Genomic DNA, 22591 nt, shown 5'->3' on the forward strand with positions numbered 1-22591 from the left:
CTCAGAGTTTGGAGTTTTGTTCTTAGTTTGGGAGTGTGTTTATTCAAAAACCTGTAACACTACAGCCAGTACTAAAAGTTCAAATACTGAAAGCTGATTTTGAAACAGATTTTATCTGTGGTTCAAAAGAAACCCATATATTACTTCACTACAGACCATAAATAACCCTCCATAATAACTTTTGATAATTATTATTACTTTATTTGCCACCTTAACAGATCAAACCACAGTTCTGCTCATAAGATCACTAAAATGCCTGCTTGAAGAACCTGGAATAATCTGTAACTAAATTTAATATGCATAAGTTAATTAAAACCAAAATAATTCATTTTTAAATTTTTAAACTGGGCTAAGTCATTAAAACAGTTAAAAGTGTAATAACCGTTGGCTACGTGAAAAGACAAGTGCATCATTCTTGGCCCCTGTTGTTTTGTAAATTCATTAATAATTTCATATTGCAATAAGTAAAACAAGGATTTAAAATTTAGAGTGCCGAATATTTTCAGACAGCATGACATTTGTCTGTAATGTTTTGTCCTGTGTATGCTTGAAAAATAAATACAATTACGAATAATTGGATTAAAAAAAAATTTTTTTCATGAAAATAGAAAACTGAAAAATAATCATAGCATATAAATAATAAAACATTCAAATTACAAATTTTATATGCGGAATCATTTGAGAAAATTCACAACCATAAGAAATGTTCCCACATTAAAATTCTGGCTGATACCAATAAACCAATTATTACTTTTGTATTATAGGCAATAACTGATAAGTGAAGTGAAGTGACATACTGCCAAGTATGGTGACCCATACTCGGAATTCGTGCTCTGCATTTAACCCATCCAAAGTGCACACACACACAGCAGTGAACACACACACCGTGAACACACACCCGGAGCAGTGGGCAGCCATTTATGCTGCAGCGCCCGGGGAGCAGTTGGGGGTTCGGTGCCTTGCTCAAGGGCACCTCAGTCGTGGTATTGAGGGTGGAGAGAGCGCTGGACATTAACCCCCACCTACAATCCCTGCCGGCCCGAGACTCGAACCCGCAACCTTTGGATTACGAGTCCGACTCTCTAACCATTAGGCCACGACTTCCCAATAAATGGTCAAAATCAAAAATCTAAATTCTATACTATTTAGATAAAAAAATAAAAATTCTAAATGGAATAAAGTGAATTTAGGCATCACAAAATTATATATTTGGAAGTTAAAATAAAAGGTCAGTCCATAATTCCTCAGTTTGCCTTATAAAATCATGAAGTTAGTGCCTAAATACTGATCAGAGCACAGTGCAAATGAGCAATATAACCTCTACAGGGAAACACACATGTCCTGGAGTGTGCAACAAGCCTGTATCAGGGGGTCAAGCTGTCCAGAGGTGGCTGTGGAATGCTGGGATCCTGGGCATTACTGGAATGTGAGTTTTGGCAAGAGGAGGGGGCAGACCTGCTGAGCCAGCTTGCTGATGGATGGCCGTCGCCGTGACAGCCTGACGCCAGCGCAGCTGTCCTCTGTGTGACTGACAGGGCAGGTGGGTTCAAGCCCCACCCATTTCCTGCTGCAGACAGAGGGTTTGACAGTGTCAGGCAAATCTACCCACACTCGCTCTATTGTATGTAGCCAGACAATTTCACACTGTCCAAGCTCACAAACAGATACACAGCACTAGCATACGGATCACTGCTCCTGCTCGACTCACCCTCCTGAAAAAGTATACGCTTAACAGGACGGATGCTGGTAGAGTGTAATTTTAAACTGTGTGTGTCCAAACATTGACAAGACACAGATCCTTCATCAATTTAGCGAGAAATTCATATGTATGAATAATCAACACATTTATTAAGAATATGGCTCAGGTGGCGTTTTATAGTTTAACAGGTGAAAAGTAACAACATGCCTCAACAAGCTGCATAAGTTATCATACTTATACAAACACTGTTGGAAGAGTTCTGCATCAAAGTTTTCTAAGAGGTAAACCTTCTAAGAACAAACCCAAATCCATACATTTTCAATACTGAGCAATAAACACAGAAGTGCAATGCCATAAGCAGTCTTTCATGCTCACAGTGAAACATCTAACGATTCTAGAGCAGAACTAGATCTAGTGAAACAAAAAAATAATAATCATAGACTCTGTTGGGCCTTTGAGTTATGAGGTGATGAAAATGCAAAGAGTAACAGACACGCACGCACACACACACACACTGCAGATGAAATCCAGCTTGTCTCTCAGGAAAATGATTCGATAAAAGAACCACAGAACCGAGACATTCAAGTGACATTCCATGTTCTGTAGCCTCCACAGCAAGAACAGCACTAATGGTCAAACGGTAAGAGTTTTGTAATGTTTATGAAATAAGTCTCTTGTGCTCACCAAGGCCGCATTCATTTGATCGAAAATACAGTAAAAACACTAATACTGTCAAATATTATTACAATTTAACTTCTATATATTTTAAAATGTAATTTATTCTCGTGACGGCAAAGCTGAATTTAAAGCATTAAGATGAACCGCCGATCATTAAGTTCTCCAATCATTCTAGTATGTTAAGAAATTTTTCTTTAGCACCAAACAGTTGTGCTGGTAATATTTTTGTGGAACCTGTGATAAATTTTTTAGGATTCTTTCATGAATAGAAAGTTCAAAACAAACAGCATTTGTTTGAAATAAACAATGTATAAAAAGTTTTTACTGTGATTTTTGATGCATCCTCTTGCTAAATAAAAGACTTTTTTTATTTTATTTGGATGCCTTTTAGCTTCAACAAAATGATCCATAGTCTTCCTGGTATCCACATAGTATACACTATAATATATACTATATAATTGGAAACACTTTATAATAAGGTTCAGTTTGTTAACATTAATAATATATTAGCTGTTCACAATACTTTTAACAACAAAATATTTTATTAACTATTAAAGGAATAGTTCACCCAAAAATGAAAATTCTGTCATTAATTACTCTCATGTCGTTCCAAACCCGTAAGACCTTTGTTCATCTTAGCAAGAGAAATTAAGATATTTTTGATAAAATCCGAGAGATTTCTGACCCTACATAGACAGCAACACAACTACCACATTCAAGGCCCAGAAAGATAGTAAGGACATTGTTAATATAGTCCATGTGACATCAGTGGTTCAACGATAATTTTATAAATTATTACTTTTTGTGTGCAAGGAAAACAAATATTTATAACGCTATTTGAGTAAAAGATACAGTTGTTCAGATTTTCAGATTTTTTAATTTTTTTTCCCTCAGTTCAATCAATCCAAGATGGCGGCAGGAGTGTTTGGCATGGCAGTAGCAGTCTTAGGCTGCGTCCGAAATCGCATACTACTTGTGTAGGTACTACATTTGAATTCAAACGTACTTCCCGACCGTTAAAAAAGTACGTTCTATATAGTATGAATGAGGGTAGTATGAATGGAATTCGGACGTACTACATCCGCCATGTTCATGAAGTCATCTCATCGATTTACAACGTTTAAACTTTAATAAGTCAGTCGTTTACTTTGATTATTTTAAACAAGTGCAATTTAACCACAATGAACAATGTTTTTCCCTGAGGTACTTGCACTTGAAAACAGCCACGTTGCCGCTTTCCGCCATTTTTCGAATATGACGCCTCTTCTCCCGTGGGCTCATGGGACAGTAAAGTGTCCATCGTATGTCTACTACAGAATTCGGGCGGAAGTAGTAGGTCATCCGGGTAATTCTCGCCTACTGTTTTTCGAATACTATGAATTCGGACATACTACTCACCTAAGGAAGTATGCGATTTCGGACGCAGCCTTTGTGTTTGTTATGCTTGGCAATTTTGATCCATTAAGTAAACACTATAGTCAGATTAGAAATGAGTCGAGCTTTTATTTAAAGAGTGATTATTTTAATGCGGAGCCTGAAGCAAACATGCTTGGACAGTGTATTACAATCTGACTTTGCTGCAGTTGGAATTGAACTGCTGGTTCGTTTGGCCAGAGGAGAACTGGCCCCCCGACTGAGCCTGGTTTCTCCCAAGGTTTTTTTCTCTATTCTGTCGCCGATGGAGTTTTGGTTCCTTGCCGCTGTCGCCTCTGGTTTTCTTAGTTGGGGACACTTCATTTCCAGCGATATTGTCGACCTGATTGCAAAGACACTATTTAAACTGAACTGAGCTGGACGATGACATCACTAAATTCAATAATGAAATGCCTTTAACCGAAAATATTTTTTTAATCTTTTCATTTTACATTATTGACACACTATTTACCTTTTTTGATATTGTGCAGTTGCTTTGACACAATTTACATTGTTAAAAGCGTTATATAAATAAAGGTGACTTGACTTGACTATTATATTTTCATTTTTAAATTTGAATTCAAACAAATCGTCCGTCTCGAATCATCAGACAAATGCCAGTAAATTTATTATAATACTAAGTCTATTGATGTCGGGAGATATCCATCCGTGTCCAGGGCCAAATGGGGAAATTTAGCGAGTTTGTACAATGGGTGGTGTTTTCAACCCTCCAGGGAACAGGAGTGAACGCAACACTGCTATTGAGCAGGTGCGTTTGTCACGTTCAGTTGTGGAATTCAACACAAAATATAATATTACCTCTTGCCTTCCAGTGGGGGCTGTTGGTGTTTTTGGAGAGGGATTTGAGGAGGCCGAGGACATCAGCCGGCGATGCGATTGCTGGCAAGGCGATTATATTGAAGAACAGAGCTGGAGTATCGTTAAGGATCGAGATGGTGATAATCCGCAAATATGGTCAAGGGGAGATTATACCGATTATGGAGTCAACTTGATGGAATGCAACACTGCTATCGAGCAGGTACGTTTGTTAAATTCAGAAGATTTGAATGCAGACGCTAATATTGCCTATTGCCCTCTCAGAGGAGCTGATGGTGTTGCTGGAACGGGATCCGAGGAGGCCGTGAAGACTGGCCGGTGGCAGCGATGTGGTTGTAGGCGGGATGACAAGCGGAGCAGGAGTGTTGCAGAGGGTCAAGAAGCCGTGAGGACTGATCTGAGGAGCGGGGATAGTAGCGATAGTTTTTTGGAGGAACGAAATGGTAAAATCATCGAGGAGCAAGTGTGTAGTAATGGCGATGTGAACATTGAAAATGCTTTTCAGACCTCTATGGACTTAGAAGATTTGTTTGAGGATTGTTTTAAGGTAAAAGGTTAACACTTTGTTCATTTAAATATACAGAGTTTAATGCCGAAGGTGGAAGAGGTAAGGTGGTTGCTGAAGAATTGTAATTTGGGGATACTTTGTTTTACAGAAACTTGGTTAGATTCGTCAATAACAGATGATGAGATTAAGGTTAATAGGTATAATTTAATTAGAAAGGACCGAAATAGGAAAGGTGGGGGGATATGTGTTTTTATTCGTGAAGACATTTATTTTAATGTGATCGACATGAGTGTAGGGGGTGAGATGTTATTTATGGATGTATTAATTCCTGCATCTAAAGCTTTATTGTTTGGAGTATGTTATCGACCACTGAATCAGACAAATTTTTATGAGGTCCTGAGGATGTTTTGAGTAATTTGAATGGTTTTATGTTTAAGGAATGTATTATTATGCGTGATTTTAACACGGATATAAGAAAGAATGTTGGTGAGAATTATAATGCTCTTAGATCGATTTGTAGTCAATTTAATTTAAAACATTATTAATCAGGCAACCAGAGTCTGGGAAAAAGGAGAGTACCATTGACCTTATTTTAGTTTCTGATAAAATGAATATTGCCCAGTGATTGAATATGGAGTTAGTGATAATTATATCATATGTTGTACAAGAAAACGTTATAAATCAAAGTTTAAGGGTCATAAAACTGTGCGGACTAGATTGTTGAAACACTGTGATAATGACGTTTTTAAAGAACAACTTGGAGCAATCAAATGGGAGAATATTCAGAATATTACAGATGTAGAAGAGGCTTGGGGGAAATTTAAAGATTGTTTTCTAAATGTTGTAGACAGAGTAGCTCCCTTTAGAGAGGTGCGAATTAAACAAAGAGCCAGTCCCTGTATGGATCAGTCGATAGGTGAGCTAATACAAAGTAGAAACAAGGCATTTTTAAAATATAGGAGGATGAAGGACCCAGGTGATTTTGATAACTATAATGTAATAAGAAACTTAGTACAGGATAAAATAAAAGTAACAAAGAGGAATTTTATTAAAGATCAATTAAAATGTAAGAATGAGGATCCTAAAGCATTATGGAAGGTTTTAAAGAAGATTGCGCCAATGGGAAAATCTGAACCTACCTCAATTAATATAGGGTTAGATGTGAATGAAGAGGTAAAATATGATAAAGGAATAGTTGCAAATAAATTGAATGACTTTTTTACATCTGTAGCTACAAATTTAGTGGAACAGCTTCCCCCAAGTAAGGGAAGCTATGGGATTGAATTTACTAGAAGGGTTTATGAAAGAAAGGGTGTATTGCCAAACTCTTTTTCTTTTTGTAAGGTTTCGGTAGAACAGATTGAGGTCATGTTAGAGCAATTACAAGTGTCTAAGGCAACTGGCTTGGATGGTATCCCAGCAAAGTTTTTACGGGACGCAGCTACTATTATTGCACCTACTTCTGCACATATTGTGAATCTTTCTTTCGAGAAAGGAATAGTATCAGCAGATATGAAGATGGCTAAAGTAATTCCACTATATAAGAAGGGAAATAGACTGGATCCTGGTAATTATAGACCAGTTTCTATTTTGTGTGTTGTTTCAAAAATAATAGAAAAAATTGTGCATAAACAGATTTATGATTATGTCAGCAAGAATAGACTAATTTATGATTTCCAGTCTGGTTTTAGAAGGTCTTATTAAACAGACACTTGTTTATTGTTTTTGACAGATTGTATAAGAAAAGAGCTAGATAGAGGAAATTTGTGCGGCATGGTCCTGCTAGATCTACAAAAAGCTTTTGATACGGTGAACTATTCAATATTATTGGACAAAGTAGGAGCTATGGGTTTTTCATATATAGTTAAATCATGGTTGGCTTCGTATTTATCAGGGAGAGAGCAAAGGGTAGACGTTGGAGGGATGCTTTCTGAGATTAAAACGGTTTACAATGGAGTCCCACAGGGCAGTGTATTAGGTCATCTTTTGTTTTTATTATATACCAATGATATCCAGGCTGTTTGTGAGTGTAATATGTTCTTATATGCTGATGATGCTGCTTTATTGGCTTCTGGGAAGGATGCTAATACAATTCAAGAAAAGTTAGGTGAAGAGTTGATTAAGGTCAAGGATTGGCTGGCGGAAAATAAGCTTTTATTACATTTAGGAAAAACAGAATCTATTCTTTTTGGGTCTAAGTATAAATTGAGCAAGGAGGTTGATTTGGTAATCAAAGTTGATGGGTATGAACTAACTAATAAAACAGCGGTCAATTATCTTGGATGTGTTCTGGCTAGTATGGCTGGGAAAGTGTTTGGAAAAGTGAATGGAAGAATTAAATATATATCTAGATATGCTGTTTTTTTTCGATAGAGAGAGTTTAATGGTACTTGCTACAGGCTCATTTCAGTGCCATTTTGATAATGCATGTTGTTCGTGGATGACCGATTTATCCAGAACTTGGATGATAAAGTTACAAAAATCACAGAACAAATTGATAAGATTAGTTTTAGGATTACATCGTTTTAGTCATGTGGATAATATACACTTTCAACAGCTTGATTGGTTACCAATTGAAAGAAAATTTGTATTACAGAAAGTAAAATTAATTCCTAAAATCATTAATGATAGGGCTCCAGTATATTTTAATTCTTATTTTTCTCGGGTTAATGTAAGACATGGTCATTTTACCAGACAGAGCATTATGGATATTAATCTATGTAGATACAGGACACTGTATGGTCAAAGATCATTTAAATATTCAGGTGTAAAGGAATAGAATATGCTGCCGTTAGATATTAAGGTATTAACAAATTGTGAAAGTTTCAGAATAAGGGTGAAGAGACTGTTTTTAAATAGGACGTCTTACATTTTTTCAAGGAATTGTTGATCTGTTTATGTTATGGGAGTGAGCGGATTTTTTGACTAGGATTTTCTTCTCTCTTTTTATAGCAAGGACCACAATGTTAATAAGTTACTGTAACTTTATTGTGTTATCCTTGACAATGAAGGTTGTAACAGTGAATTACCACTTTTTTGTGTCAAATAAACTCAACTCAACTCATTCTTTGGTGATTTTAAATATGAAAATTAATCGTAAACTTAGTGAACAGTTTGGGAGAATTTGATGTTTCCCCATTGAAAGAGATAGGACCTACACTTGCATGCCCGAGAGGCGTTTCAAAGATGGCCGCCGAGTTACATAACTTGTCTTAAAGAGACTTTGGCTGAGCCTTGTTTGCAAGCAGAGGTATGCATGCATAAATGTTATGGTACTCTCGTGAACGAAGGTACGGGTTTGGAACGACATGAGGGTGAGTAATTAATGACAGTATTTTCATTTTTGGGTGAACTTTCCCTTTAAAAATACTTTTTTTACAGCAACGATTAATCTGGGTTCATTCATAAATATACTACAGTTTATTATTAATTCACATTTGTTCATAAAATAACCGTGATACAAGTTTAAAAGTTAAAGATGTATTAGAATATGTATTTAACAATATATAATTCAAATAAACCTTGAATAATAAAAAACACTGTAAAGTGATCGTTTATAATAATCCATTAAGTAACATTAACAAATGAAACCTTACTGTAAAGTATTACCAGATTAGCAATGTATATTACGACAAAACTAAAGACACATCAACTGCAAACAAATTACCAAACATTCCATTCCACATTAGCTCACCATATGGTGAATGTTAAAAATGATACAAAAAACAAAAAACAACCAAATTTCCAGCGGAAAATTAATTGAAAAGTCAGACACAAGCTTAGTGTCCTGACAACACCTGCTCGTAAATGACTTTCACACATATACCTATGCCCTGTACTTCTACCAATTTCAACAAATTACTCAAATACTCATACTGCCCAATGGCAACTACCCACTATCCTCCACTGGTCCTGCATAGATTTCCGTGATGTTGGTCAGGGACACTGTGCTTCCCTCCAGCTGTTACTCTGGAGCGCCAGAGTTGGCATAAGGACAGAATAGAGATGGAGAGAGGAGGTTGCAGAGCTGAGCTCTGAGTGATTTATGAACAGCTACAGTGTGAGTGTGGCGGTGGCGGGCGATTGGCCCAAGGGCTCAGGTTTCTGTAGGGGGTCTCAGCTGGGCTTATGTTACCCTCTGGTGTGTTAGTGTTTAGGGGGTACCAGTGCTCCTGCTCTTTTGGATCCAGAAAAGTGGAGTCGGCCATATCCTCCGGGCATAATGAAAAGCAGCTCTGCCGAGGGGTGTTGTGGAGGAGGCCTCTGTTCCACACACCATAAGCTACTGGGTGGGCCTACAGATAGAGGCTATCCAGACACAATGAGGCTGCTTTAGTGTGTGGTAACCCTGAAGTTAAGTCGTTATCATCAGTGAATGTAAGATATTTGATATCAACCCTCTGATGATTCAGTGACTGAGAAAAATTAGTTACTAATGCTGCACTGAAAATGATGAAGAGCTATTCACTCCCTCAGACTCACTTGGCAATGCTCATAATGCCGGAATGGATATGTGTGTTGCTTGGTTGTTAAAGACAGAAAAGTACTCAAAGGAATAGTTCACAGAAGAATGAAAATTGTCATAATTTACCTTAGACCTGATGCGACATATCTAACAATAGCACAATTGATTTAAAAGATTCAGAGAAAGACCGTCAGTGGTCCAGTCCTCACACACACCATATGACTTGGAACACAGTGCAACAATCATATAAAGCACTTTTATGGTGCTTTTTTGTCATTTTGGAGCTTGACAGCATCCATACCCATTTACTTTCATTGTATGAAATAGAGTTGCCAGGATATTCTTCAAAATATCTTCCACATATAAAACCACATGTGTTCAACAGAAAAAAGTCACAGGGCTATGAAATGACATGAGGACAAGCAAATAATGACAAAAAATTTATATTCAAGTTAAATATTTCTATACATCAGTATTGGGGCTGTGACAATATCAGATTTTTCCAAAATGATTATGCAATACGGTAATGATGTTATTGCATTAAATGGATAGTTCACCCAAAAATGAAAATTCTGTCCTTAATTACTCACCTTCATGTCGTTCCATACCCGTAAGACCTTCGTTCATCTTCGGAACACAAATTAAGATATTTTTGATCAAATCCGGGAGCTCTCTGACCCTGCATAGGCAGCAATGCAATTAAAATGTTTCCAGGCACAGAAACGTAGAAAGTACATCGGTAAAACAGTCCATGTGACATCAGTGGTTCAACAACAATTTTACACAGCTACGAGAATATTTTTTGTGTGCATAGAAAACAAAAATAATTACTTTATTCAATAATTATTATCCTCCAAATCACATATTCCGCCATTATGGAAAGTACCACGACTCAGTGCATGCGTGTTCAATGTATAGTAAGCAGCACGCACATGGTTTTTTACATGCAGAGGTACCCTCGATAATGGCGGAAAACGTGATTTGGAGGAGAAGAATTGTTGAATAAAGTCGTTATTTTTTCTTTGCGCACAAAAAATATCTTAATTTGTGTTCCGATAATGAACGAAGGTCTTATGAGTTTGGAACGACATGAGGGTGAGTAATTAATGACAGAATTTTAATTTTTGGGTGAACTATCCCTTTAACCAGACCTGGGCATTGTACGGCCCCCAGGCCACATCCGGCCCTCTGGCTATCCTTGACTGGCCCGCATGAGTTAATTTGTGAATTAAAAGTCAATCGCAAATAGGTGTAATTAGGTGTACGCAATACAAATGCACTGCTTTTATTTTCAAGGCAACAGCTTTGTTTCCTGATAATGAAACAACTTAAAATCAGTTCGAAACCGATTTTATTTCTGTAAACTCACAAAAACAACAAAACGTCCCGGGAGAGGGATTCTCCCGTATTTTACCATTCTATCCCGCTATCATCCCGTTTAAATATTTTCCCATATTTCTCCCGTATTTTTAATCTTTCTATAAAAAAAAAAAAATCCCACTGGGCGTATTTGGTGGTGATGGCGCAGTGGATAAGACACATGCCTTTGGTGTGAGAGACCCGGGTTCGAATCCACTGTGAGACACCAATGTGTCCCTGAGCAAGACACTTAACCCCTAGTTGCTCCAGAGGCGTGCGACCTCTGACATATATAGCAATTGTAAGTTGCTTTGGATAAAAGCGTCAGCTAAATGAATAAATGTAAATGTAATGTAAATGTATTTTATGTTTGCTAAATTCGCCTCCAGTAAAAATCCCGTAATTTGTATGGCCCAAACCTCATTATATGAATAATCAAGTCAAGGTTGTCCAGTTGCCAAATCTTGTATGAAATGGATCCTTCTCACACAATCGACACATACAAATTTCATCCCATTTGTCCACCAAACTTGGCAACCTACAACCCAGTGATGCTGTTGATATCTGCGCAGTAGTGATGCGCGGATGGCGGTTATATCCGCGGGCGCTGTGGATAATCTGGGGGTCGGGTAATAAAAAAAATGCATTATTTGCAGGTGGGTTGCAGGTGGATAAGATAAATCATTAATGATGCAAATATTAACTACATTTTCTAAAATATGAACGTGTTTTAAAATAATTTTTTTCATCAGGCATTCGATTTAGTTTGTGTGTGTGTGTGTGTGTGTGTGTGTGTTCACCTGTTTGGGAAGTTGCAGTGACAGAAACGGTTCACTGGTAGAAATGGGAGGAGAATACTTAGGTCGTGCTTCGGTAAAAAAACAAAAACAAAAAAATAACAACTATAAATTGAGATATAGCTTACACTTCAAAAGGCTAAGTTTCAAAGTCAGGTGCTGCACCGCATTGTTTACTGCGGTTACCGGGGCAATGGCTGACTCCGCCCCCTCTCCCATAGACACGGCCCACTGCAACCGCCCAAGTTTCTCATGTGGCCCCTTGGGAAAATTAATTGCCCACCCCTGCTTTAACTATAGAAATTTTGAGAAAAAAAAAATAATAATAATAAATGCTATAAGTTAAATTAATCTTTAACTTTAAGAGAGAGTTTATTACCATAACTGTCCAAAAAGTATATATAAAGAACTTACTGTTGATCAGCAATTACTGCAGACCGAGGTGTCTAACACAGCATCTTTTTATGGAATCCAAAAAAACAAACACTGGCAAACTATTTTTTTTGCATGTCTTTAGCTAACTATGGTTGCAAGTTCCGTCGTAACCAAATTACTTTCAACAATGTTTTCTGAAACCATAGTTTTTCACAAACAGCATCACAAACAGCTCTTGTCCGTTTCAATCTACCGTTTATATTTCATCATGTCAACAATCAGCATAGTTTTTGAAGAGTACCCATGTGCATAAATGCGTAAGGAAATGGCAAAGTATGACAAAAGAGGGAACCTGTGATGAATCAAACATCAAATAAAGCAAAACGACGGGCAAGAAAAAATAGTGAAGCAATCATCAGGTGCCATGTTAATAACAGCACCTTCTCTGAGATCTCAAATTAATGAATTCATCAAAGTTGTCCTAAAACGTAAAACCAAAATGCGTTCTTGTCTTTGATTAACTTTTTTGACCCACTTCAAATGCTGACTACTGTATATAAATAGATGCCTCATTAGTGGTTGTTTCTATAAACCACCATATTGGAATGGTGGTTTTGGGAAATTGGTAAAGTCAAGACTAGTTGGTTAATTTATCCAACATACTGGCAGTTAATCAGCAAGTTACGTTGTTGTATGGGAAACACACCCCATATAGTTATTACCACTGGATTATTTAAGATATTATCATACTTGTAGTATTTCTATTTACACAACATTTAATGTTTTAAATATCATGGTTAACCACTACTTTCCCCTTCATGTTCTTGCAAATTACAGTACTTAAGAACAAAGAAAGAGCTATCAGTTCTTGGCTATAATAAAATGGCACGTCGCAGAAACTGGTCAAGTGAAAGGAAGTTTATTTTGGTAGGAGGTTCCGATAAGAGCTAGCATCAACCTTTGTTTCACAGCTAATACTTAAATACTAGAGATGGTCCATCAGGGGGTCAGTGCTACATATTGTGTATGCGTATTTGTGTGTGTATGAGTGGGAAGTGGTGGGGCTAAGGGTATCATGTTCATCACATTAGAGCAACATGATCCGCCATTAGCGTCCACTGGCCCACGCTTCGCAAAGCGCCCGACGTGCAACGAAATCACTCACGAAATGGAGGGAGACAAGCAGCATGTTTTCACAAGTGCAACGTGTGACTGATTTAAGCCACCTCCTGTCCTGACTTCACAAATATTAAGAGCAAACCAGTCACGGATGCAGTGAGGGGCGTTTTTCCATTTAATTTCTCATTTACTGCTGCATTTTTATGAATGAGAATGAGAGAGGAAGTGAAAAGGCCTGTCTAATAATTTGCATAGGGAAAGAGAATGAGCTGGTGAAACAGAGGACAAGAGTGATGAACCCAGTGCATAAATGGGTTACAGATTGTTGAGAATACGTCAAGCTTGTCAGCATCATTATAAAGACATCGCTCAGACGGTTCTGCTCGCATCATTAGCCTAATGATTCCAGCCCTGGCTGAAGTTCGCAACATATTTGATACATTTTATTAGCAATACCCAGAATTCCTCCAAAGCCCCCTAGAAACCCTTGTTTAAAGTCCGCTACATTAACTGGGCGCTACATTACCAACTCAGCACTGCTGGTGGCCATGTTTAATCAAATCCTGTTACTCCAAGAAAAATATGCCTGGGCTCATGATGACAATTGGAGTAGAGCAATGTCCATTAGCACAGCATTTGGTAACGATAGAGAATGGTGATAATACAGGGGACTGCAAGGGAGGCTTTTCTGCCTGGTTTAGTCGGAAATGAAGCCTAACGGAGAGAAATGAAAACAAACAGAAGGAGAGGAGAGGAGGGAGAATATAACAGGGTGATTATTCCCCCACTCCATGCCCCTAAGTGGCTTTATTAGACCTCTGACCCTAAAAGGCGCCTCTGACGACAGATCAGGTAGAGAAGGAGTGGATGGACACGCATACGATTCACACATGCATATACAGAGGGGTCTACAGTCTTAGACCAGCAGTCAAAATGTTCGATTTTAAATCTATTTCATTCATACTAATTTCATTTTTTTTTATATATTAAAGTGATTATTATGCAATATGATTTGTAAATTACAAACTATCTATCCATCCATCCATCAATCCATCCAAATTCTATTTGACTTATATTTAAATAATATATAAATAATTTAAATTCTAATTTATTCTAATTTAATTAATTTGATTTAATTCTATTTAAATTTATAATATACAATATACAATATAAAATGCTGGCCTAAAAATAGTATAGAATCTTCAATATTTCTTCAAGTCATAACTTTCTTTGTTTTACTTTTTTATAAAATGATTTTTGGCAACTTTGTTTATTTCCAGGTTTGGTCTCAGATGTTTGTGCACAACTGCACATATACACATGCAAAGTCACAAAATGAAGTGTAATTGCACAAGTACACAAACCATGCTACAACTGCAGCCAAAGTACAACATCAGCTATGAAGGAAATGAAAAAGTGAGTAATAGGCAGTGAATGAATGTCTTGTTCCTAAATTATAGTCGCCATTCACCAATAAATCACATTCCACAGCATTCGGATGCCTTGCCCATGGTTCATATTCAATTTTCAAAAACCTCTTTCACATGCACACACTGATTCTGATTTAACTTGCAGCTGTCATGCATGCAAGCACATCCAAACCACAGGGCATCCATGCGCACATCTTCTGGAAGCAACAGGCACAAGTGTCAGATTGGAGTAGTCTAAACAGACTTGAGCAGCACAGCTGCGGGGAGAGCGTCATTCACTGCCAGAGAGTGCTGAGCACATGCTGAATGTGCTTTTCATATGAGCGCCAGCAGCTCGCACAACTCTGACACTGAGCAACACAGGACCAGATGCTCCCACTTGAGGTAAACACTTGTTACCACTTGGGTCAATCCTTAAGCAGATCCAATGATCATCTGCAGTAGGGCAGTAACGTGATAGTTTAGTGCCACGCTCTGTTCTCACCTCAAGGCGATGCTGTAGGATTCGGGATGGATGCAGGTTTGGTCCAGTGGGTTAAACTGGTTAGAGGTGCTCCCAGAGGCTTTGGCTTTTTTCTTCTCAGCTGTCTGTTTCAGAGGAACCTTGAGGTCTTCGTTCCCTCCAGAACAGACACTGCTTGAAGCACAATTACAAAAACATTGAGGGTAAAATGTCTGAATTATAAATTTGCTTTTACATGTGATTTGTGACCTATAAATTGTAAGTATTTCTTCTTCATTTTCTAGAGATTGGGGTAAGCTGTGCCACTTTTTAGTTGCATTCTACAAGAAATGAGATATATCTGAAGATGATATCCTGATGCATTATAATACATACAGCGGGTAAAGCAAGTATTGAACACGTCACCATTTTTCTCAGTAAATATATCTCTAAAGGTGCTGTTGACATGACATTTTCACTAGATGTCGGTAATAACCCAAGTAATCCATACAAACAAATAAAACAAAACAAATAATTTAAGAAATTAAGGCAGAAATTAAATTAAAATGGAATGACAGAGAAAAAGTACTGAACTACTGAAATATATTTAATACTTTGTACAAAAGCCTTTGTTGATAATGAGCGCTTCAAGAAGCTTCCTGTATGGAGAAATTAGTCGCATGCATTGCTCAGGTGTGATTTTGGCCCATTCTTCCACAGAGTCTTCAAATTTTGAAGGTTCTGTGGGCCTCCTCTGAACTCTGATCTTTATTTATTATTTTCTATAGGATTCAAGTCAGGTGATTGGCTGGGCCATTCTAGCAGCTATATTTTATTTTTCTGAAACCAACTGAGAGTTTCCTTGGCTGTGTTTGGGATCATTGTCTTGCTGAAATGTCCACCCTTGTTTCATATTCATCATCCTGGTGCAATAGGTGTCGAGACTGAACCAGCTAATATTAATTTCCACTGACAAGTGGCAGGATTGCTTTCTAGTTACTGATATATTTCAGCTGGTGTCAGCTTTCCATGCCTTTTTGCACCTCCCTTTCTTCATGTGTTTAATACTTTTTCCCTATGTCATTCCATTTTATTACAAATAACTTAATTTCTGAACTTGTTTCTTTTGTTTTCTTTGCATGTATGGATTACTTGGGTTGTTACCGACATCTGGTGAAATTTTCAAGTCAACAGCACCTTTAGAAATATATTTACTGAGAAAAATGGTGACGTGTTCAAAACTTATTTTACCCGGTGTATGTATAAGATTATCAATGGATTAGATGAAAGCGTCTATTACACATAACCATAAAATTATGAGAAGAAAAAACAAATGGTCAAGTGATACAACTTGCCTCACATTGCACCAAAAAGATTAATATAAATGAGAAAATAAGTAAAAGAGTAAAACTATTCATTAAACAATCCTTTTCCAAATCCTTATTTGCTGCACAATAATTACATTTTTATCAGTCATCCAGGGAAAGGTTTAAAGGTCCCATTACATGCTGTTTTTTGGATGCTTTTATATAGGCCTAAGTGGTCCCTAGTACTGTATCTGAAGTCTCGTTCCTGAAATTCAGCCTTGGTGCAGAATTTCAGCCACTACGAGCCAGTCCCAAAATTAGCTTTGCTTAGGACGAGCCATTTCTGTGTCTGTAGCTTTAAATGCTAATGATGAGGAGAGAGGCGGGGCAAGGTGGAGGGTGGGTGTGTGTCCTGCAGCTTGCGGCCACGGTAGCATGCGCTAATGTTGACAGTGGATGTATCGCAATGGCTCGTAGACACGCAGTCGTTCAAGCTTTTCAGTTTGACCCAGAATCTGATCCGGATGGAGAAGCACCGGATGAAGAAGTTGCAACTCAGCGGCTCCAGCAGGACGTCTCTGAATGGTTAGTTTAAAATATTGTGTCTGGATACGGTCAGTGTTTCCCACACATAGACTTTACCTGGGCGGGCCGCAACAATATCCACCGCCCGCTGCCATCAGCTCACGTGTCTCACAAACATGAGCGTGACTTTAGAACAATATTTAGTAACTTTCAGACCCTTTAGGCGGCTTTTTTCCCATAACGGGTACATACTAACAAACCTAGCGACTAGACCTAGTTTGCCTTAAAGCAGCAGACTCATCAATAAATCATTTACAAAACAGCGTCTCCAAACACTTGTCGCTTACTGACTGTTTGGACTTTTAAATATGAACATAATTTGTCTGTTAATATGCGCAGTTTATTACTCAGACGCAAAACAGTGCTTCGCTCGTTTGCAAGCCATGATGTTTCTCGCTTGCCTCGCACGGTAGTAGCTCATTTTGGAAGATTCCAGATCGGGCCATCTGAGCTTTAATTTTCTCAAAGGCGAAGCAGGATACCCAGGGCTCGGTTTACACCTATCGCCATTTCTAGCCACTGGGGGACCATAGTCAGTCTAGGGGAACTCATATTAATGTTAAAAAACCTCATAAAGTGAAATTTTCATGCCATGGGACATTTAATATATAGAACATTTTAATGCAGTCAAATGTTTTTCAGCATTATTTTAATAGCACCTGTGACATTAATAGTATTAATTATTAATAATAATAATTACATTCATTTAATTAATATGAATTAACTATTGGCAAAGCTCACCATTACTATTGGTTAAGCCACTGACCACTGACACAAAAAAAAATTTAATACTATAATTCGCAGCTAATGTTTAGACAAATAATTTGCATCATTTTACACACTGACCTTTTATAAATATATGATACAATATATGATAAAAAATAATGCATAATTACTTTAGGTTAAGGGGGTGACATCTTATCCCACTACCCCCTACATGATATAAAGGCAGCTTGGTGCAAAAACATGTAACTGTAGAAGTGGCATGATTTGGACGTGTACCTGCGTACTGTCTCGGGGTTGATCCTGATGAAGCCGGCACACTGCTGGAAACTCTTAGGACCGAGGCCTTTGACCAGTTTCAGCTGCTCTCTGTTGAGAAAAGGCCCGTTCTTTTCTTTCCAGTCCATAATACTGCGTGCTCGCCCTGCATTCAGACCTGCTATGTGCCTGACAAAACAAAACACCTCATTTAAAAAAAGGGAAACATAACACTTTAGTACAGGGACCCATTCTCATTATTAACTAGTTGCTTATTAGCATGCCTATTATTACATACTGCATGACCATATTCTACATCCCTAATCCTACCCAATACCTAAATTTAACAACTACCTACTAACTTTTAATAAGCAGCAAATTAGAAGTTTGAGGCAAAATTCAAAGTTAATGGCTTGTTAATAGTGAGAATTGTACCTTAAAATAAAGTCTTGAGCATTCAAAACAAATATGATTTAAAAATGTTTGTTATTTTCTAAATTTTTTCAGCTTTTTTGCTAATGTGCTAGGCTAGCAAATTTTGCTATTGTTCTCTGACGTTCAAAAATGTCACTCTTAAACACACCTTTTATGCAATTAAACTTCTTAGTTCGCAATGAGATTAAAGTGATTTAAGTGATTCTTGAGACAGTTATTCGGTCCAGAAAACCTAAATTTAATCTCTCACATCTTCCCGCCGGTTCAACTCCTGTTTGTTTTTGGAATTAGTCATTGCTTTATATGTCAATACCCAGCATTAACCACACATCCTGGATGAAGAGCTTTGCTTTAAAAGTCCACCCAAGGCCATGGAAATTCCTTTTCATACTTATGTAATCCGTACATATTCACAAACAAGAAGTCCGATATTAGTAAAATATTGAGAACATTTTCCAGCAGAATTACCAAATGGCTACCTAAGATCTCATAATCTTTTTGCCCTTTCCATACAAAACAGAAAGGCATTGAGACAATTTTTTTTTGAGACGGTATGGGCAATTCAAAGTGGCAGCTCCCCTAAAAGCAGCTATGTAAACATTATATGTCATCACTTATAAATAAGGGGTGAATAACACTGGAGCCACGAACTCGTCGTCTGGAGCTCTGGTACTGAAAGCTCATTTAAAGTCAGGTAAACAGATGACCTGATCCCAGCCTACCTCACGAGCATTTAACCCTGCACGTTAATGGGATCACACAGCTTTCCAGCTCAGTATAGTGATGTATGGGTGTCTAAGTACACCATAAGCCAAAGGCATAATCCTAAAGATTTAAATATAGAAATCTGATATTTGTGAAATGTATTTCCTTCTAATGCTTATATATATATATCTGAATGAATGCATTGACGAAACATGAAAGTGTACCCGTTTTCATCAAAATATTTTTTAAACTTGTTTATACTAACTTCTAGTGTTGAACGAATAATTTTTTTTTTTTTTTAAGAATAAGCTGTGTAAATGAAAGCTAATATTTCGAAGGCACATCTAGGGGCATGTAGACATGATCCTGATTGTATTCCGGAAATATATTATTCCAAATCACTGTTTTCCGTACTGCAAACAATTTGCAATTACTCACGAAATCCTACTACAAGGTATTAGGCAGAGCGAGTGGATGTAATGAATGTGTACATTTCAGTGTTTCTGTAAGTTTATGTGACTAATATTCGAGGCTATATATCTCAATTTGTGTATATGTTAGCGAGCGGCAATGTTTGTGTATGTAGATCACAATGTTTGTGTGTAGTGGGGATGTGAAAAGAAGTTACGGTGCATGCGTCTCTGAGTGTGTGTGTGTGCGCGATGTGTAGGGTGTCAGACTAAACAGAGCGCTAAGCAATAACGGGGAGGCGAGTGAGAAGTTGCCATGTTGTGACTCCTGCTGGAAAGTATTTGGCCTCTACCTCATCAGCGTCTCTGAACAGATGTTGATGTCCACTCCCACGAAGCTCACACACTCCTGTACCACCCCATCCAGCGCTGCCCTCAGCAAACTCTGTGACACGTCGTGCTGGAAAGAGTGACCACAGTCTTAGAACGTGTGTTTGTGCAAGAAAGGAAAAGGAAGAGCTCTGTTCTTGACCTGGGCTCTGAAAACGAAATCAAACACCTTGAATATGTTTTTTCTAGTATGTTGACTTGATTCAATCAGAATTTTGACATATATTAAAAGTCCACTAAATCAATACGGTTACTTTGAAAATAATTAAAACGGTAAAAGTTCTACTCCGTGTCTTTCGAAATGTCAAGAATGTCTACATCTATTAGATATCTCAGCAACAAATCGTGCTGTCTCAGTCACTTTCCAAAAACAAGCCACTTTGCAAGGCCAACGTTGTGTCATTGGCAATCAAACGGTAACCCTAAATACTTTGCGGTGCTCATGCTGGTCTGAGGGGGAAAAAAGAGACGACAGAATAAAAAGGCAGCCAGTGGATTGCTTTGCCTCAAGAGACACGGAGAGAAGGTCTGAGGCTGTTTTCATTGGAAAGCATCTGTGACACTTCAAAGTCCTCTCACAGGGGTTTTCCATTAAGTGCAGGGAATTGATAAAGTTAATCCAGCCGAACTTTTCACACTTTGGAGGCGGTTTTCTAAAATGGAGATGGAATTCAAAGTAAAGAAAACCACAAGGCCAAATTCAAAACTGACCAAAATTAGGAGCAAGCAGGGAATTCTGACAAGCCTTTGTCTGTCTTGCATTGGGACCAGTATCCATATGGAAGAAGTTATACCAGTGCTTGAGACCTGCTAACAAGAATGTGCAATTCTTCATTTGGAAAAAGTCATTACGACAAACACCACCTCCACTTTTGCAAGATTTTCATTTTCATGTACTGGTTACAGTTCACCATGGTGGCTTGGAAGAAAAACAGATAATTTTATTTTAACGTTTAATGTTGCAATGAAATGGAAGAAACAATAGATTTTTTCTTTTGTATCATGACATAAATCTACGGAAGCCCATTTCCACCACTGAATAAAACTAAAAAAGGTAATTGCGACTTCTCACAATTCAGACTTTTTTTCTTGGAATTGTGAGATATAAACTAGCAATTGCGAGTAATAAAGTCCAATTCCGAGTGTGTGTGTGTGGGGGGGGGGGGGGCTGATATGTTCTCAGAATTGAGTTTATATCTCGCAATTCTGACTTAATAACTTGCAATTGTGTGTTATAAACTCAGAATTGCAAGATATAAACACACATTTATAATTGTGTTTGTATCTCACAATTCTGAGGAAAAAAGTCAGAATTGCGAGATAAAAAGTCTCAGTTACCTTTTTAATTTTTTATTCAGTGGCGGAAACGGGCTTCAATACAGAGTAAAATGGATTATCAAAAAAAAAATGTAGGGTGGTTGTATGTATGTATGTATACTTATTGTGCACATACATGTTTTTACATTGTGCTTGTGTTTTAAAAATTCCTTTCTGTAATTACATCTGTAATTAATTTCTATAGTTAGATCTGCAATTACACTATCGACCCTACTCCTATATCTTAGCCCACAGACCACCAAAAACTTACCTTAACCGTGTACCACCTCATAGCAGCATTTTGAAGTTCAACATGAACACAATAAGTTCATTGCACCTAACAATTATTACAATTAAAATAAAACCATTTATAAGTGAAAGTGACGTGACATACGGCCAAGTACGGTGACCCATACTCGGAATTCGTGCTCTGCATTTATCCCATCCAAAGTGCACACACACAGCAGTGAACACACACACACCGTGAACACACACCCGGAGCAGTGGGCAGCCATTTATGCTGCGGCGCCCGGGGAGCAGTTGGGGGTTCGGTGCCTTGCTCAAGGGCACCTCAGTCGTGGTATTGAGGGTGGAGAGAGCGCTGGACATTCACTCCCCCCACCTACAATCCCTGCCGGCCCGAGACTCGAACCTGCATCCTTTGGATTACGAGTCCAAATCTCAAACCATTAGGCCACGACTTTATAGCAGTGAACATGATGGGAGTTCAACACTTTAGAAAAAAAAAACAAATGTAGTTAAACTAGTCAAATAGCTCACTGACTCCATCTACAACTCCATCTTTGAAATAGATTCAAAGCTCTTTTAATGAATTGTTGAGCATGTGACTTCTGAAACACCAACCCGTTTATGGTTGTAAAAGCATGATGAGAAACTTCAAGAGGTCAAAAGAAAGTGTTCTCTAATTTTCTTTTTAATTAGGGGAAAACCCAACATTTAAAAGAGCAGCTATGACGTTTATGGTGGATTGGGAGAGTACGACATGTATTGCCTGTTCTGTGTACTTTTCTGTGTAAATTAACAGTGTGAGTAAGATCTAATGCTCTCAAGTTGTCTTTGCGTGCACTAGTGTGTCATTGTGTTTGTGTGAATACAAATTCAGTATATTAAACAGACCGAGAAGCCCACGGGCCTCTTACATATATATAACTCAATATACACATTCAACCTCCCTTGTGCACACATGAATACACACAGTCACACACTAACACAAGAACAGGCAGAAATAATAAACAAAGACATAGACGATATATTTCCCTCATATTTGGACACAGTGGTTTACTTTCAGAGAGTGTTAGTGTTTGAAGTTACACAACCA

The 22591-nt window shown here is 37.8% G+C and overlaps 1 protein-coding gene across 2 annotated transcripts in view; it reads right to left on the reverse strand.

The window, feature by feature from the left end:
• The window catches only part of LOC306882264 (S1 RNA-binding domain-containing protein 1-like), an 80757-nt gene that overhangs the window by 9068 nt on the left and 49098 nt on the right, over positions 1-22591 (reverse strand). Inside the window, exons 18-20 of one of the 2 annotated variants that reach the window (XM_079436778.1) lie at positions 19899-20005; positions 18017-18184; positions 15165-15317 (exon numbers count right to left, since the gene is read on the reverse strand). In XM_079436778.1, the coding sequence (XP_079292904.1) occupies positions 15165-15317; positions 18017-18184; positions 19899-20005 (428 nt within the window). The remainder of the gene's footprint in view (positions 1-15164; positions 15318-18016; positions 18185-19898; positions 20006-22591) is intronic. The other variant, XM_079436779.1, reaches the window with a different exon arrangement.

The sequence above is a fragment of the Barbus barbus genome, assembly GCF_936440315.1.
Source record: "Barbus barbus genome assembly, chromosome: 16".
Lineage (NCBI taxonomy): Eukaryota > Metazoa > Chordata > Actinopteri > Cypriniformes > Cyprinidae > Barbus > Barbus barbus.